Raw genomic sequence first — 16,904 nt, forward strand, 5'->3', positions numbered from 1 at the left:
TTTTTGCACATTTGGAAAAAATTGGTCGCCGACGCCCGACTCAATACTTCCATTTGAAAGGTCTTAGTCCATGCAACATCAACAGTCCCTCGCTAGTGTAAAAGCTTCGCTTTGAACTTTCTCCGCGCCCACCCTACTCGCCAGATTTAGCCCCCTCGGATTATCCTCGATTTCCAAATTTGAAAAAACTGCTCGGCGGAAAGAGATTTGCCAATAACGACGAGGTTGAGTCCGAGGGTGGTGCCCGTATTGAAGCATTGCTCTTACTACTGAGGGAACGTTGCTTAGAAAAAAGTACCGGTCTCGAAGGGGAGGTCAAGAAATAAAGTAGTATTTTTTCTTTGACGTCGGACACTTTCGGGGTACCCTCGTAAGAGGACAACTGCGCCTAGGGTGACGCTCGAAAAAGGAAATTCTCATTGATCTTACTTACACTTGAATTGAGCTTTCGTCTACACACATGCTTTTGCAGGCATAGAGCAGTAACTTGAGCAAAATTTACGTAGCGCCAGTAGAAAGGTGAAGGACATCTCAATTGATTTAGACCAAAAAGAAATCCCAACTCCTTTGGCATTTATGGGGTTTTTTCGATAGAGTTGCGCGAGAACCTATTAATGATAGACACGATGCAATCGTTCGCTTACTAATCAAAAAGCCGAGAGAAAAAATTAATTTCTATTTATATCAAATCTCCATTTCCAAAGGAAAAGGCCACCGACCATTTCGTGTTCCTGCCCGAAACTATTACCCGCAAAAGCTCGATTTTTCACAACCACCTGAGCACATATTTAATATTTTTATGAAAATGTCTGCTTTTCCGACACACAGCAACCGTCAAATCGAAGCTTTAAAATCTATTTCTAGTTATACATTAAAATAAAAGTTACTTACAAAAACTCACTTCTTCATCACCAACTTTCAGCTGCGTAATGAATGATAATTCAAGATGTGCCACTCGGGAGGACTGAACTTCATTATACGTATAAGTGGAAGCGAATCTACGAGGCCGAACGCCTCATGGACAATGATGAGTAATCGCGCCGGTACAACACTTATGTCCGCAAAATTCGCCAGTTGTGTCCATACTAAGGGAGTTTTCTTAATAGGGGCCGATAATATTCTTAATCTGGAAGGCGGCGTGTTTTCCATATCAGACCGATAAAACCGTTACCTCTACGCTATTCTATCGATCGGGAACTTAACCCTCAAAAGGCGAGCCTTTTTAGCCTAATTTCGTTCCATGGCAAATTATAGGCACCTGGAATTATCCATAAAAATGTAGCAGCCTGCCTCCGGGGGCCAGAATTCCGGAAGCCAATTCAGCCTAATTCGTGTGAAGCGGTTGATGATACTCTAAGATATTTAAGGCTTAAGAGGGTATAATTTGAATACGGGTTAAAGGACTGGAATTTGATTGGGGCTCGGGAGACTTCACTGGAAATTTGGCAATTTAACACATTGAACGCGACCTGAAATGCGTCTTTGCATGGCATGTGGTGACATGACCTGCTCGAGAAAAGAAACTGGAATAACCGGGTAACTTTTTCAGCGAGATGTTTTCAAGATGAGACCGGATAAAATGCCAGGCTTGGCCTGCACCGTCGTAAAATGGGTATGTTCACGGTTTCCCTTCGCTAGCAGATAAAAACCTCATTTCATTACGAATGAGAACAGGTCTCCTCTCCGAGATCGTCATAGAGATAATTCTTCAAAAATATCAATTTTGACGGGACCCAACAAAATTCTTTGATTCCATTCAGTGTTTCCCCAATGGACTAGGCATTAGACAATGCAGCACAAGAACAAGGGGAAGGAAACCATTATTATTATTTTTTTTTTATCTTTTATGTAAAGAACTAAAAACCGAAATAGAAACTCTGGCTTTGCTATGCGTTTTCTCATCACGCCCAATTTGCCGTCCTCGAAACTCTAGACATCACGCTTCGTTCAGACCAAAGGAGAACTGGCTACTCGCCGTTTATTACGTGTGTGATATTAAACTGAGAATGTGTAAAGAAATAAAACTTAACAGCTCCCATTATGACTCACTAAACGATAAGCTTGTCTTGCTTCCTTTAAAAGAGCGAACAGAGCTACGCCATCATTTATTACGTAATTACATACTTCTTACTGCACGCTGCGAAAAATTGAAAAAGTTCGACGTGTTCAAGCATAGTACTAGGATAGTTCCAGAAGTACCTACGTACCCGACCTAAAAACCTGGAAAATACATTATTTCTCGACATAGTCTTCTTTGAAATGAACGCAGTTTCCCCAGCGATGTTGCATGGTTCCTAAGTATCCCTTGTTTATAGTAAGGAGCTTTGAATGGTGTAAAAAGGGCGTCTACCTCGAACCCCACCTCTTCAATATCGGCAAATCCCTTTCCACCTAGCTATTTTCTCAAGTTCGTAAATAGGGAATAATCTGAGGGGGTTAAATCTGGAAAGTAGGATGGATGGGAAAAAGTTCCGAAACTAAATTGGTTGATTTCGGCCATCGCGATGACGAAAATGTGGACTGGTGCGTTTTCTTGATGAAACAAAATTTTCTTCCTCAGCAAATACGGTCGCTTTTCCCTAATTTCTTCGCTCAGGCGCTGCGATAAATTTCTATAATATTCTCCGTATATTACTCCTTTAGGGAAAAGTCAATAAAAATTATCCCGCGTTCATCCCCAAAAAACTGACACCATCACCTTTACAGCAGATGAAACGATTTTCGCCCTCTTTGATGCCAGTTTTTGCCCTTTGAGTCCATCGTTTTGAACGCTTTTTCGTCTCAGTTGTAAAACGATGGACCCGCGATTCGTCCATGATTATGGATCAACGCAAAAACTCGGCTTTGTCTGGCCAAATCCTCTCTTGAATCGTCCTCATGGCGCTGTCGTTGTTCATCTTTCGCATATCTATTTGTTCGGTCAAAATGCGATGTCCAGTACTTGTTGCAATGCGTATCATGTCCGGCAACTGGCGATAGTTCAACCGACGGTCTTCCATCACAGCTTTGTGGATTTTCACCACGACATAAAGAAATTTTAGCTCTCGAGTGTCATTGGGCCCGCTACTGCGGAACGGACAACTTGCACGACGGCGTTGCAGCTCTGCTACCCAACATTTCACGATTGTTAACGAAGAATCAGATTCTCCAGAGTAGAATCTACCTCCGCTTTGATGTTGGATGGACTAGGACCTTCCGAATGGAAGCATTGAACCACTTCGATTATCAATTTTTTCCATGTTCACGGAATCTCTAAAGGTGTTCAGTAAAACCGGCTCCGAAGCAAACACAAATCAACGTAGCACCCTCGGATTTTAGACGCAGACTTTTTAAGGTGAGGTCCTGGCAAATTTTAAAAAATATCGCCATCGAAATACCAGGTCGGGTACTTCTGGTACTGTCCTCGTATATTGCTCAAGAAGCAGCCGTTTTCAGTACATGGGCGGGAAAGACGAGGGCGACAATAACGCGAATGAAAAGGAAAGGAGCAAAAGCACAAATAAGAGTGATGAACAAAATGATAATTGATAGAAGTAACTGGCAGGAAGTGCATCCTGGTGTCGGCAAAAAAACCTTAAATTGATCTTTAGTCCGGGAGATAGTAGCCCTCCTGACGAGTTGTCGATTGACGTTGTTGAAGTTTTTGTGAAAAAAAAGTAAATCTGTAAGGTCAGAGACTCGTAAATCATTTCAAAATATTTCCCCCTTTATATCTCTTGAATGCCAAACGATGGCTGGATGAAAAATATATCACCATAGGAATTTGCATATCAAACAAGCCACTGTTCTTCCGGTCCATAAAATTTCTACTAGGGACAAGATTGTAATCTGAAATGCTCGTCGTGACCTTGTGACCTCCTGCTAAAATAAGTTCACCTAAATTACAATCCATGCCCTGGAACGAGAGCATTGATATACAAGTTACGTAAATACCTGCTTACGTCACTGAACACTTATAAAAACACAAATCAAAGGCAAATTTCCCAAATAAATTTGAGCCACTTCACGGCAGCATTTCGCTGAATGAAGGAAAAACATGTTTGTTATCGAAGACATGTCGAACCAAAAATTATCTAACCTCGTATCAGTTCAACCGATCTAATCTGAAACTCACATTTCCAGGCATAGTCAAATCTTCGGCTTCACCACGGACCCGTGAATTAACCAATCATTATTGAACTCACGATAACTAATCTTGATCCTGAATTTGTAAATCATTCCCAATTCGCATTGCAGTGGAATAATTTCACCTTTAGATCCTTGAAATTGATTATTTGTTACTTCATGTTAAGCTTTTATGGTTAACAAACATGACTATTAGGAGTTTCCGAATGTAGACAGTTATGAAGAGAGCAATGTTGCTAATTTTAACACGGCTCCAGACGAACTGATATTGTATAATTAGCTTGTAATGGATGATCAACTTTTGCCAATAGGAATTTATCTGAAAAAGGGACTTTAATGAACACTCTGGTCCTCGGAAGTTTTATTGGAGGAGTTCGATTGGGTGGGGCAGGCCCCTACTTAATGTCAATATCCAAAAATCATAAATTGTAGAATTTTCCTAATGCTGATAATGTGAAGGCCTTAAGCCTATACAAACACTACAGATGTGATAGTGTCTTGTAATTCAGACGTAGGACCTCGTTTTCGTTTTATGGCATTCACTTAATCTAACACCATAAATCCCATGATATGACAGTCTAAATTAACAGGAAATTTATTGCACGAAAAAAAGGTTTTACCCATTCAAATCTCAAATATTGTCGTGCCAGAAAATAATTACCTTGAAGACCTTATGAGAAAATATCTCAACACCTCACATTGCCTCAGATACCTCAATGCCTCGATCGTTAAAGCACGTTCCGGCTAAAGAGACAGACACGGGTGTTAAGAAACCATTTTGAAAATTTTCATTTGAGTCTAGAAATTGCATTCGATTCCTCTTTGGTATCGTTTTTTTAACCGAGCCTCAAGGCCGAATCATCGACGTCCTGTTAACTTTGACTGCAGGCTAATTTCCATAGAAACGGGAAGCAGACCTAGATACTCGCCAGAGCGTTTCTGGGGAAACCGCCTTGATATCAAGGTTAACAGCACATTAACAATTCTACCGTAAAAAGGAAATTATTTATAGAACAAATCGTTGATAATTCGGCCCTTGGGGTTGACCACTCGAACCACAAATTGACGGTCATTATAGACGTATTAAAATGGAGCTCGGATATGTGCACTATTCCAAACTGCTCTGGAGGCATGCCCCATCTCATTAGCTACAGGCGAAATGTTCGACGTTTCAGATTTACTGAGTTTTAAACAGTCGCCATCCTCCGCATAAGTTTATAAAGTCTGTTTCAACACTTTTCTCGAAACAGAGATTTTCTTTTCCGACCTTTCAAACAGCTTGCCCACGTGCAAACAAATTCGACTTCCTCAGCTGCCATCTGCGTATACGCCGCCACGTCGCCAGCTCTCTGTACGCCTCCCACGGGATAAGAAGCATCATGGCCCGGCACGCGTGACGTCACACGGTCATTCGCTATTACGTCACGGATGTTTGGCACGTTGCCAGAAGAGAAAAATTGATGAGAGCCCGGTACGCCTTGGGGCTTGGCTAAATTATGAAGGGGATCGACTTGAGGAGATGGATGGTTTGTGTGACAGCAGAGGGCATCGTTCGAGTTGTATGTGGTGCGGCGATGGAACTTGGAAATATTGTTAAGTAGGGTTCGAGGAAATTCGCTTGAAAGAGATAATTTTAAAAAATAACAAAATCCCAATTTACCGATGTAAACGGTTCGTTGCGAAAGTTAGGGACTCGAGGAGATAAGTGGTTTTCTGGTTAGACTAGAGAGTAGTGGCCGAATTACATGTAGTGTTGCGATGGACCATGCACATATTGTTAAGTCAGGTTAGGAAAATGTCTCCTAAATTTTTAGCGTTTTTCGAAATGGAAGAGATTAAGAAATGTGCATCGCCGCTTTAATGTGTGAAAGAAGTATTTTAGAATTCCCTTAAAGGAAATGGAACGCTTCGCTTCTTGGAAAGGAAACCTAATCCTCCATTACGGCTCGTCGAACGGAACCATAAATATATTTAGATGTTTTTCGTTGAGCAGAATTTGCTTGTTTACATGTAATTTGTAAAAAAATTAATCGAATCGTGTCAAATTAGCGTATCCCATTTGTTTAGCCTCAAATACCAATTTAAAACTTTCCGGTAATTTCGCAGGCTTGTTTTCGAATAGTTTTAGGGATTTATTAACTTTATCTGATTTCACATTTCAAACATTTGAAATTTATGTTGTATTTATTACCATTAACATTTGTAACGTTAATATTTTCTACAGATTGTTGCTATACGGTTTTGAGGACTTTTATCTTGGCTCAATAAAAAAAAAAAAAGACGTTTTAAAAATGAAAAAAAAAGACGTTTTAAAAATGAAAAAAAGACGTTTTAAAAATGAAAAAAAAAGACGTTTTAAAAATGAAAAAAAGACGTTTTAAAAATTAAAAAAAGACGTTTTAAAAATGAAAAAAAAGTCATATGTAATCCTGAATAAATTTGCATTATCTACAGTAACAATCGCCCTGTTTATGGATTTCCAGGGTTTTATCTGGTATTTATTCAGTGCAAAAATAATAAGGGTCAATTAGACCGCTCTTCGCGTTAATAAATGTTAATTTCTTTGTCTATATTTCTGCAACAGTCCAGAAGAAGCCACGAGAGGGAACAATCAATAAAGCAAATAAGGCTGAATCACTATGTTTGCAAATTTAATAATAACATAGTACATAGACATTAGTAAATATGCCAAAGTGATTGTAGGCCATAATCGATATATGAGCCACTTGATCGTCCATATTGCGAAAGCAGTCTTTAAGCTTCTGCATAATATACAGGGTGTTAGGCTCATCGACACACATTAGAAAGAAGGTAGTAGGTGAGATGATTTTGAACCTGTTCGCCCATACATACTATTATACAGAGTGTTACGCGTTTCTACATATGGTCATTTTTCTGAATTGTGCAAAATCGTTGCTCACTTCCATGTAAGTTACAATAAAAATTTTGATGGGACATTTGATGTGACTGTTTTTTTCCCTATGAACTTGGATTTATATTTTTATCGAAATCAAACATGTAACGGGATTTACATAAGGAAAAAAATTGGGGCCCTTGAAAATTACAAAAATGAATTTGTTGAATGTCAAACCTCGCATTTGCAAGCAAATAAAAAGAAAGATGCAAATGGACGAGTTGACCAAATGTCTTTAAAACCTTCTTTGACCATTGCTCTTTCCAATGATGTATTGAATTTCGCAGACTTAATGTTGCATAAGGTATTTAATAAAAAAAAAAATCTCGAAAAATTCGCACGATGATCTAACAAATTGAATAAAAAATTAATAAATAATAAATTTTCATGTATATTAAGTGTACGATTTATTTGTGATTAACGATCACCCTCGAAACGAGAATCGCCGTTTCTGATAAAACGTCGGTATCTTCGTCGCATCTCTGTAGCGGCTGCTCCTAGCCCCATTTCGTCCTTCATTACTTCTGGTGCCCCTTTAATTTTTGGATGAGATGGTCTCGATCATGAATTTCCTCATTGCGTGCCATTTCCTTCATTCGCTCCCAGATACGAAAGTCGCGTGGGGTCAGAACCGGACACCTGGCAGGCCATAATATCGGTCCGATTCAGTCTATCGATCGTTTTGGAATATGTTTGCCGCTTTTACTTCTAAAGACTCCCCATCCAAAATATTTAATAAATTATTTCTTAAAAATTCTAAATAATTTACAAATCGAATGTTCTACTAAATTTTTATTGATACTTATATGGATGTAAGTAGCGAATTTGGTTAAATTTGGAAAAATTATGAAATAACGAACTGCGTGACACTTTGCGCAATAGTTGTGGCCGTTTTGAACGTATATGACCAAATATGTTCAAAATCATTTAACCTAGAACCCTCTTTTGGGTGTGCACGGATGAACCGAACCCCCTATATAAAACAAGATGCTCTTAGATTGAGGATTTTTTCGTTCAGTTTCATAGTTGCAGCGACAGTATTTAGACTTACCATCTTTTCGATAGTAGAGCACCTCCGCGTGTTTCTCCACTCCCTTCTGGAGGGCCTCTCGAAGTCCATTGACTGCTTGTTGGGAGGTGAGAGGACCACAAAGAAAAGAGCAGGAAGCTGATCTTTGCATCACCTCTGCCCTGGAATACCCGGCCAAGCGGCAAAATCCATCGGAGCAGTAAATTATATTGCATTGTCCAGGCCTGGAGTAATTAGCTACTAAGAAGGAACGATCTGGAAATTGAAAAAAAAATTGTTAGAACCTGTTTATGGAAACTTCCAAGATGTTACGTGTTTTCAGTTCGAAATGAGGTCAGTCATATGAGATATCGATGCCTAATTAGCCTGGAAATTCAAGAGTAAACTGTGGAAAAGTTATTGAGCAATTTTGAAATAAAAAAATTAATTGGCAGTTTGCGAATGGTAAAATCCCTCAATGATACGATGATAGAATAATCCGAAATTTCCAGTTTTCATCAGTTCGTGGTATTTCTGGGGGGATTAATCTTCGTTAGAGAAAAGAAAAGTTGCTGATAAGAAGTGAATTCTCATAACGCCCCCAGCACTAGAACTGTCGAGGTATTTCTCACGTGTCTTTAAGAATATGATTTGGAGCATTCGATATCTCAAAGACATTTTGAAGGTCTTAGCCCGACGTTTTTAAGTCGTCTCTGTGCCCTGAGGGAGATCACCGAATCTGGAAGCAAAAATATCCAGTCCAGGGCTACAGTTAACACATTTCTGGATAGACATATGCTAAGCTACTACAACGAAAAATGGCAACCCCGCAACATTCTTTTGTTCCAAAACCTTATCCCTGTCAATGGGTGTCGTAACCCTGAAGTCTAGTCGCAGGGTTGCCACCTTTCAAAAAGTATATTTTGCTAGCTTTTTTGGGTTAGATATTTCAAAAATTTGATCGGCTCAGTATAGCTTTACATAGAGCAATTTTATTTAAATTTAATTATTATTATTTTTTTTATTTTGCAAATGAATGTGGCAAATTGCAAAATCAAGGCGTTTCCAGGAATACCGAGAAGAAAGCAAATGTGTCGCATATAAATTGCTGAAACCAAGACGCAAAACCATCTAAAAGTCAATTATAAAGTAATTGACCTTAAAAACTCGAGTTCGAGACATATTTCCAGCATAGTTCACCACTGTGGTTTAAGAAAGGGAGCTTTAAATATCTAATTAGACATGGTGGTCGCTAGAAGTAAGCTTCTTTAATTCTTGGGTAATAAATTAGTAATAAATGAATAAGAACATTAATGAACGAATTCCAATAGGTTCGCCGGCATTCGCTAAAGGAAATTCGAAGGAAGTTCTGTAATTATCGTTGTCTGCTCATGATCTGACTACCGTATATTGACAGGGAATCTGTGGGGTCTCCGTGAGATCAAAGCGCTATAGAGCGAGCTTTCCGAAGGCGAAAGCATGTTTCAAGATTTTGTAAAAATCAAAATAGTTATAAAAAATTTCTTCTGCGAGTTCTTCCGTGGTTAAACCCAACTAAAGATCTGCATCATCGTAGAAGATCACGGATGCAGGTTAGTCCAGACTCGGCAGCAACTTTTGTCGATCAACGAAATCTCACAGTCAAATCCAGAGGTCGTCTTCGGACTATCGGAAATTGCTTTTCCTTGCGACACTCCGTGCTAATTTTCACGTGGATCATGAAGACGTACACAATTATGCCCATGAAAGTGCACAAAATGGTACGACACCAAGACATGAACAGCAATGTTCGAAGTTTCGTTAAAATTTTATGACTATAATCAGGCTACTGCAGACATATTAAAAATAAATTAAGAGCGGCCTAGATACGTAATATATCAACAAGTTTGCCGCATATTTCTGCACGGACGGCATTGCGCATAAATGGGGAAAATTGAAATATATATATATGCCCTACACGAGGTTCTCCGTAAACATCCACACCAACAATAATATGCGATTGGAGCGGATAAATTTGGGGAAGAGGTCCTCTGAAGGTCGTTCAAGTATCGTTGAAGATTTTAATTGAAGACGCCCCCGAACGATTTTTGTCTAAATTATAATTGTGGCAGTTAAATTTTTTTTTATCAATTTATTTTACACGATCACGTTGTTTCACGGAATTGAGCTAATCAAGCCATTAGGAAGAACGCCCAGAGTTTCGAGATGCACTGGAAATCCGAGTTGAAGGACAAAAACACCCGTTTCAGCTTAAAGCTCGGCAAGCTGTGCTTAATCCCATCAAGGGCGGAAGTCGGGAAATTTTTATTTATTTCATTTTAAATATTTCCAAAATATCCCCCAGTCACTCAAGGAGCGATTTCGAGATCAAGAATTTCCACGATACCTATCTCTCTCTCTCTCTCTCTCTCGCTCTTTATTGCGGACGCGACCGCCTGGGTCGCATTTTAGATTATCTGGTCTAGATGTAGAATTACCTTTCCATTCTGCATCTGGGCGTTAATTGAGTTTAAGTGCCGGCGAGTGAACTCGGAAAAAGTGCGTGTCAGATACAAATAAAATAATGGATATCCGCGCATTGTTATCTGATGCATACCAATTGTTCGTATATATTTTTAGTTTGCCACATAACGATTTTTTTAGAAAAAGTGGCTTAAGTCGCACATAAACTGTTGCGAGTTAACACAGGCACATGCAGAAATTTCGCCTCTGTAAGGAATCGTTGACCTACTAAGTAAAGCTGCCATCGAGGTTCAAGAAATCAGTCTAAACGGGGGATCGAGGAGGCTCAATGATAGGCATGTAATAAAAGTGGCCTATAAGTTGTTGAGAACTGCTGCAAAAGAATCGATATCGAACAACACACCAGCGACCACTTTTCCGTATTTTACGAGGGAAAGGACGATTTTGTTCCGAACGTTTACTTTCACTTTTAAACAAACTTTCAGGCAGAAGATATAAATTTTTCAGTTCAGATTCGAAAGGTCAAGGTTCTGCAAAGAACGAGAATGGCGGTCTCGTTTAGCTTAATACGACACGACACGTGCAATTTAGTAATTTACGTTAAAAAATTTTAACTACCCCGAAATGGGGCTTATCAGGGTTTTCCAGGATCAGCAAGGTGTTTCCACGTTCACCTCTAGTTACCACATTAAAACGTCACACCTAGCAGGCGGGAGAGTCCGCCCCTCGCTTCGCGCTTTTCAGTTAACCGCGATCGGCATGCGGTTGAGCCACCTTCCACCCTCGCTGCCCGAGACGTTGGAGCAACATCAGCTTTCTCCAAACAACTTAAGAGCTAAATTTAAGTAAAAATGAGCGTAATGGCTGATGCCATACACGTGCAAAAATTAAATTCCTAATAATCGGCCCAAGAATTGACACCTTCAGGTTGGACACACTTTTAAGCCCACGCGTTGCTCTCTCCTTTCATCTACACACAAATCATGCAGGAATGCTTTAGGACTTGATGCTTTGAAGACGAAACGGTTGTAAGAGACCTAAATATCCGTAAAACTTTAAATCTATTGAGGCACTCCTCTGCGTATTAGCGAAAATGGGATGCAGAAGTTTGCTGGGAAGAGAGACTGAAAAAGAAAGAAATGCACACATTCATCTATTCAGATCTTAGCAGTGATCCAAATGATCCAATTTATATCGGTTAATTTCTCCCGAAATCGCAGATCGCTCTTTTTAAACGTTCAAAAATCATTTATTCCAGCAGGAGTGTAAGGATACTAACCTCTCTCGTGAGCTATATCATCCGAATTTTCAATGAACTTTAAGATATATCCGCTGATCTTTGATGGCATATTGCACTTTTCTTCATAAGCCACGTTCATCTCAGTTGATGATTCGCTGTATGTGACCGAAAATCCTCCTACATTCAGGACCCACACAAGCACTTTTATGTCCGATTTTCCGGTTCTTTGTTCTATTGTAAACGGATAAAAACGAAAATATTCATTCTTAACGGTAAAATTTCTTAAATAATGATGGCCCATGAATCATTACGACGATCCGGGCTCCTTTAGAAACAGCCGGATTTGCGTGTAATCCAAATTTTTCCCTTATGATTTATTATTTTTCCATGAAGGAGCCGGTATTACAGCGTCAGTCTCTGAGTATTACAGCTACTAGCGAGGAATTTTTTGCTAATCCTCAATGTAATTTATTATACACTTTCATTACCGCCCTTACAGTAACTATCGGTTTGGTGCTGCGCTTCTTGTTTCTGGTAGATGCCACAGCCACTAGCTGGACCTTTTGCCATCTGCAACATGTTTCAATCAGGCCTAGTATACGAGGGAACATGACACTCTAAAAATAGATTTTTTTCGTATAGTCGTATAAATAAATTATTGGCACTCCCGGCGTGTTTTTCTCGGTAAGCTGACTCTTAATGCTTATTGGGAGTATGAATTCCATTACGGCACTGTGTGAGCCAATTGCATCACTGTTGATTTCGCCACTGGCTGACAACCTACTTTTGAAGATGATAGAAAGGAACGAATTGGTCTTGAAGATCTGACTGTGCACGTTGTTCCGTCGAGGGAGAACGGGCGTAACAATCCCCCCCCCCCCTCCCCTCAACCCCCCATCAAAATAACGCCAATTTACCGTATTCCCTTTGTCGAACAAACCGTGTTAAAATTGTATTTGTACCGAGAAACGAACGAAAGGAAATCCAAACTTAAACAGAAAGCTAAAATTGTAATTTAAAGTGAAACTGTGATGCAGTGGAAATTTTCGGAAAATTTCAGATTAAATTGGGTGCTAACGAAGCTAACAAGGTGAAATGAGTAATTCAAGATCTGTGGATTGGTCGAAGGGGTTTCCAACTGCCTTAGGTAATTATTTATCACCTTTTTTTCCAAAATTGCGCTGACACGTCTTGAACCTAATTTGGCGCAAGTAAATTACAGTCCGTCAACGTAACAAATCAAACGCAGTTCCTTCTGGAATTTTCCACAAATCAAAGGTTTCTCATAAACCATGCCAATTAATTGGAGTGGCCATGTCAAGGTCGGTCCAGATTTCCAGATGTTTTTGTTTCTATTAATCACATCCTACGTTTCCGTTTGCATTATCATCGATTCACCACATCACGCTCTCCACTCCACTTCGCGCAGTAAAATTTGCGTTTGTCCTATATCACAACGTTCCAGGGTAAATAACTCTTAGTCAGGCATAAACAACCGGGATTTTTGACAGATACGACCGCATGGTGTCATTTGCTAGTGACCGCATGTAGTGACTGAATTCCCAAAGAAGTTGGAAACTGCGGCAGAACGTTCTTAAAATAAGCGCATCTTAAAATACCCAGAACTGTAGTGTGGAGAATTTTACGAGGTGCTATTTTTAGGGGTTTATATACAATGCTGTTTAGATGTTTTGTTTAGCGAGCAACATTTGCAAATTATAGAGTGTCTATGTAAATAATAAGAGTTAGTTTCGTTTCATTTGATTCGGAACTTGTGCCAAGTTTTGAACTTGCATATGCAATGCCTCCTACTTAGTTGCCAGCGTAAACTGCAGAAACAATTTTGGAATAACGATAAAAAGGGAAATTTTGACGAAACGCCTATGACCCAAATGTTTAACAAAACGAGCAGTCATTTTGACAGCATGGACATGAATGTTTTGTTAATCACTCAAATCGGTCGAATCAGTCAAATCTGCCAAATCAGTCAAATCTGCCAAATCAGTCAAATCTGTCAAATCTGTCAAATCTGTCAAATAGGTCAAATCTGTCAAATAGGTCAAATCAGTCAAGTCTGTCAAATCTGTCAAATCTGTCAAATCTGTCAAATCAGTCAAGTCTGTCAAATCTGTCGAATCAGTCAAGTCTATCAAATCTGTCGAATCAGTCAAATCAATCGAATCAATCGAATTGTGAATAAATAGCCCGCCTCCTTCCTCTCACCACCCTCGTATCAAGTTGGAAAACACAAATAGTGGTTTGGAAAATTCGCGTGTGCGGTAAGGGGGACATACGAGCCCTGTGATTTAGCTACTTCCATATCTCTAATATAAATACATAAATATCTCTGCACATGAAATACTCTTAATCTTCTAAAAACAACCTTAAAATAAATCTTATGAAATAGGGATCGATATTTTTTGTTTGCTCTTCCCATGCATCTACGTTCCTGAATTTTAAGACGCAAATGATGCTCTGCACCTCCTCTGTTTTTATGCAAGACTATAGTGTGAATGATCGATCGGAACATTCCCAACCCCCTATAAATTTTCATAAATTATGCGTCTATTATTCGGTTCTTCTTATCTGCCCTTAATGAGGATTCTGATACCTCAGCGTGCCTGAGACGAATCGATTTGGTCTTTTCCTTCGGTTTACAGGTACGAGTCAGTGCTCCAAACAGGAAGTCAGTTCGTAATAGACGCAGTCAACATGCAGAGTGGGATGAAGTGTCATTGTTTATTAATAAATTGTTATTGTTCCCTTCGCCATTTTGGAGATTAGCATACAGCCTTGCACAAGTAGAGGCACACAAATTATTTTTAGCAATACAGAGTTTTTCACCAAAGGACGATTCGGTGATCTGTTCATTGATTTTTTGTACGTGTGAGAGAGGTGAATCAGATCCGTGATACACGTCCATTCCGATTGGCTAGGTACTCGCTCAGCCACGCTGCGCTTTATGGCAGTGATTAAATGCGAATTAAAGCAATTACGAATTCTTCCCCATTAACAAAACAACCTTCCAGTTTTACAACCACGACTTCTGAAGTGGCGAAAATTTAATTCCATATTTCCAGAAAGTCTGTACTCGGAATGTTGACTCCAAAAGTTTACCCCTAATCCTTATTGAGCTACTCGTAATCCGCCAGGGGCCTAGGTGCACCCAATTTGAGGGTTTATTGAAACAACCCTGTCACAGAGCTTTAAACATCGCTGAAGTTTCTCCCTCACAATTTCAGAGGATTGTTCGTAGTTACGAGGCTTAATAAATAAGACAAGTTTTAATAGAATTCAGCGCTAACTGCTGTGATGAAGGTTACAACTATAAATCCGGCGTTCATAAATATTAGAGATGTGTGTCGACGCGGGTACATATACAGGGTGGAAGAGTAAAATCGAATTAATTCAACTTCTGCATACGGTATCGAAAAAAATCATTAGAGCAACTTTTCAAATATTCTAATAAAAAGTTCTCTAAAAAATCATGAAATATTTTATCATAAATATTCAGCTTGAGGTAGTTAGTGTAAAATGCATTTGCTATAAATAGTTTAAATTGTTATTGGGAATTTGATCTAAAATTCTTTGCAACAAAGTAAGAGCGACCAATCTTTAAATATTTTGAATTTCTGACTTTCCTGTGGTCTTTCAAACAACGAACATCTACGATTATGCCTCGTGGTGTTCACTGTTCAGTTGATCTAAATCAAAAAATTATTAGTGCATGTAAGAGTGGGAAATCGCAAAAACTTATATCCGAAGTTTTTGGCATAAAAAAAGATGCTGCATCAAAAACTACCAGGAGATTCACTGACCGTGGTGACGTAACGAATTTAAAACGAGGCGGTCAGTAAAGAGAAACGACAGAGAAGTTAGACAGGTGCCTTATAAGGCTAAGTAGAAAAAATCCTAAAATGTCAGCTCGCCAGATTATTGCACAAGCAGGAGAAGTTAGTGTTTCTTCCAGACCAGTTCAATTGACAGAACGTGGTTTAAAAGGAAGGAAACCTGTCAAAAAACCACATCTTTCACTAAAAAATAGAGAGGCCGGGATGTTGTTCGCCACCTACCACCGAGATTGGACTCCTCAACAGTAGAAGAAAGTATTATTTTCCGATGAATCCAAGTTTTGCATCCATGGAAGTGATGGAGCTCAATGGGTACGTCGCCCAAAGGGCCAAAGACTTAATCCAAAGTGCGTAAAAACTACCATTAAACACGGAGGAGGAAATATTATGGTTCGGGATCGTTTCTCTGCTTACGGAACTGGTCCACTTTATAGGATTAAGGAGAAAATGGATAGATTTAAGTATCATTATATTCTAGAGAATGTTATGTGTCCACATGCCGAATGGGAAATGCCCCTTAAGTTTGTCTACCAGCACGACAGCGATCCTAAGCATACTGCGAAAATAGTAAAAGCTTGGTTCGCGGAGAAGAAAGTCGAGGCAATGAAATGGTCAGCCCAATCTCCGGACTTAAATCCCATTGAGAACCTCTGGGAGATCATAGATAACAAATTCCGAGGAAAAAATATTGCCAATCAGGATAATTTATTTGAAGAAATAGAGAACGCCTGGAAGTCTATTGATCCTGACATAATTTCAAATTTAATTCCTTCAATGCCAAAAAGGTGTGAGCTGGTTCCTCAAAACAAGAAGTATTGGACTAAATATTAATGGTAATGGAACAAAAAATTGTTTTAAATATAATATTCATTCAAATAATAATCTTTAAGTTGCTTTAATTTTGTCCGATACTGTATATCGACGTACAGTGGTGGCCGTAAGTATGGAATATCATAGATTTAAATTCATTTTGCATTTAGTATTCAGTATCGAGTGTTACAGTTCGATAAAATTTTAAGCCGAAATGGTTAAAAAAAATCTTTCGGAAGATCTTCGATCAGGAATAGTGGAGATGTCCAATGACGGAGCCAATCAGAAGGACATCGCGAAGACACTTAATGTGAGCCAGGGGTGTGTATCGGAAATTTTGAGTAAGTTTAGGGTATTCAACGCCGTAAAAAACCGTCCGAGAACAGGACGTCCCAGGAAAACTACAGCCCGTACAGACCAACGTGTTAAAATTATATCCTCCAAAGATCCCGAAAAATCATCGCGCTTAATAAAGGAAGAAATTACAATAGT

General features: G+C 39.2%; 1 protein-coding gene across 12 annotated transcripts in view; it reads right to left on the reverse strand.

Annotated features, from left to right (window-relative positions):
- The window catches only part of sei (seizure), an 83,224-nt gene that overhangs the window by 58,792 nt on the left and 7,528 nt on the right, over positions 1–16,904 (reverse strand). For 3 of the 12 annotated variants that reach the window (XM_066297856.1, XM_066297850.1, XM_066297853.1), the window contains exons 1-3: positions 12,914–13,312; positions 11,791–12,321; positions 8,091–8,324 (exon numbers count right to left, since the gene is read on the reverse strand). In XM_066297856.1, coding sequence (XP_066153953.1) covers positions 8,091–8,324; positions 11,791–12,052 — 496 coding nt within the window. In that variant the 5' untranslated portion in view covers positions 12,053–12,321; positions 12,914–13,312. Of the gene's footprint in view, positions 1–8,090; positions 8,325–11,790; positions 12,586–12,913; positions 13,319–16,904 lie in introns of those variants that run through there. The other 9 variants (XM_066297861.1, XM_066297860.1, XM_066297863.1 and 6 more) reach the window with 7 other exon arrangements.

This window comes from Euwallacea fornicatus, chromosome 29 (assembly GCF_040115645.1).
Source record: "Euwallacea fornicatus isolate EFF26 chromosome 29, ASM4011564v1, whole genome shotgun sequence".
Taxonomy (NCBI): Eukaryota; Metazoa; Arthropoda; class Insecta; order Coleoptera; family Curculionidae; genus Euwallacea; species Euwallacea fornicatus.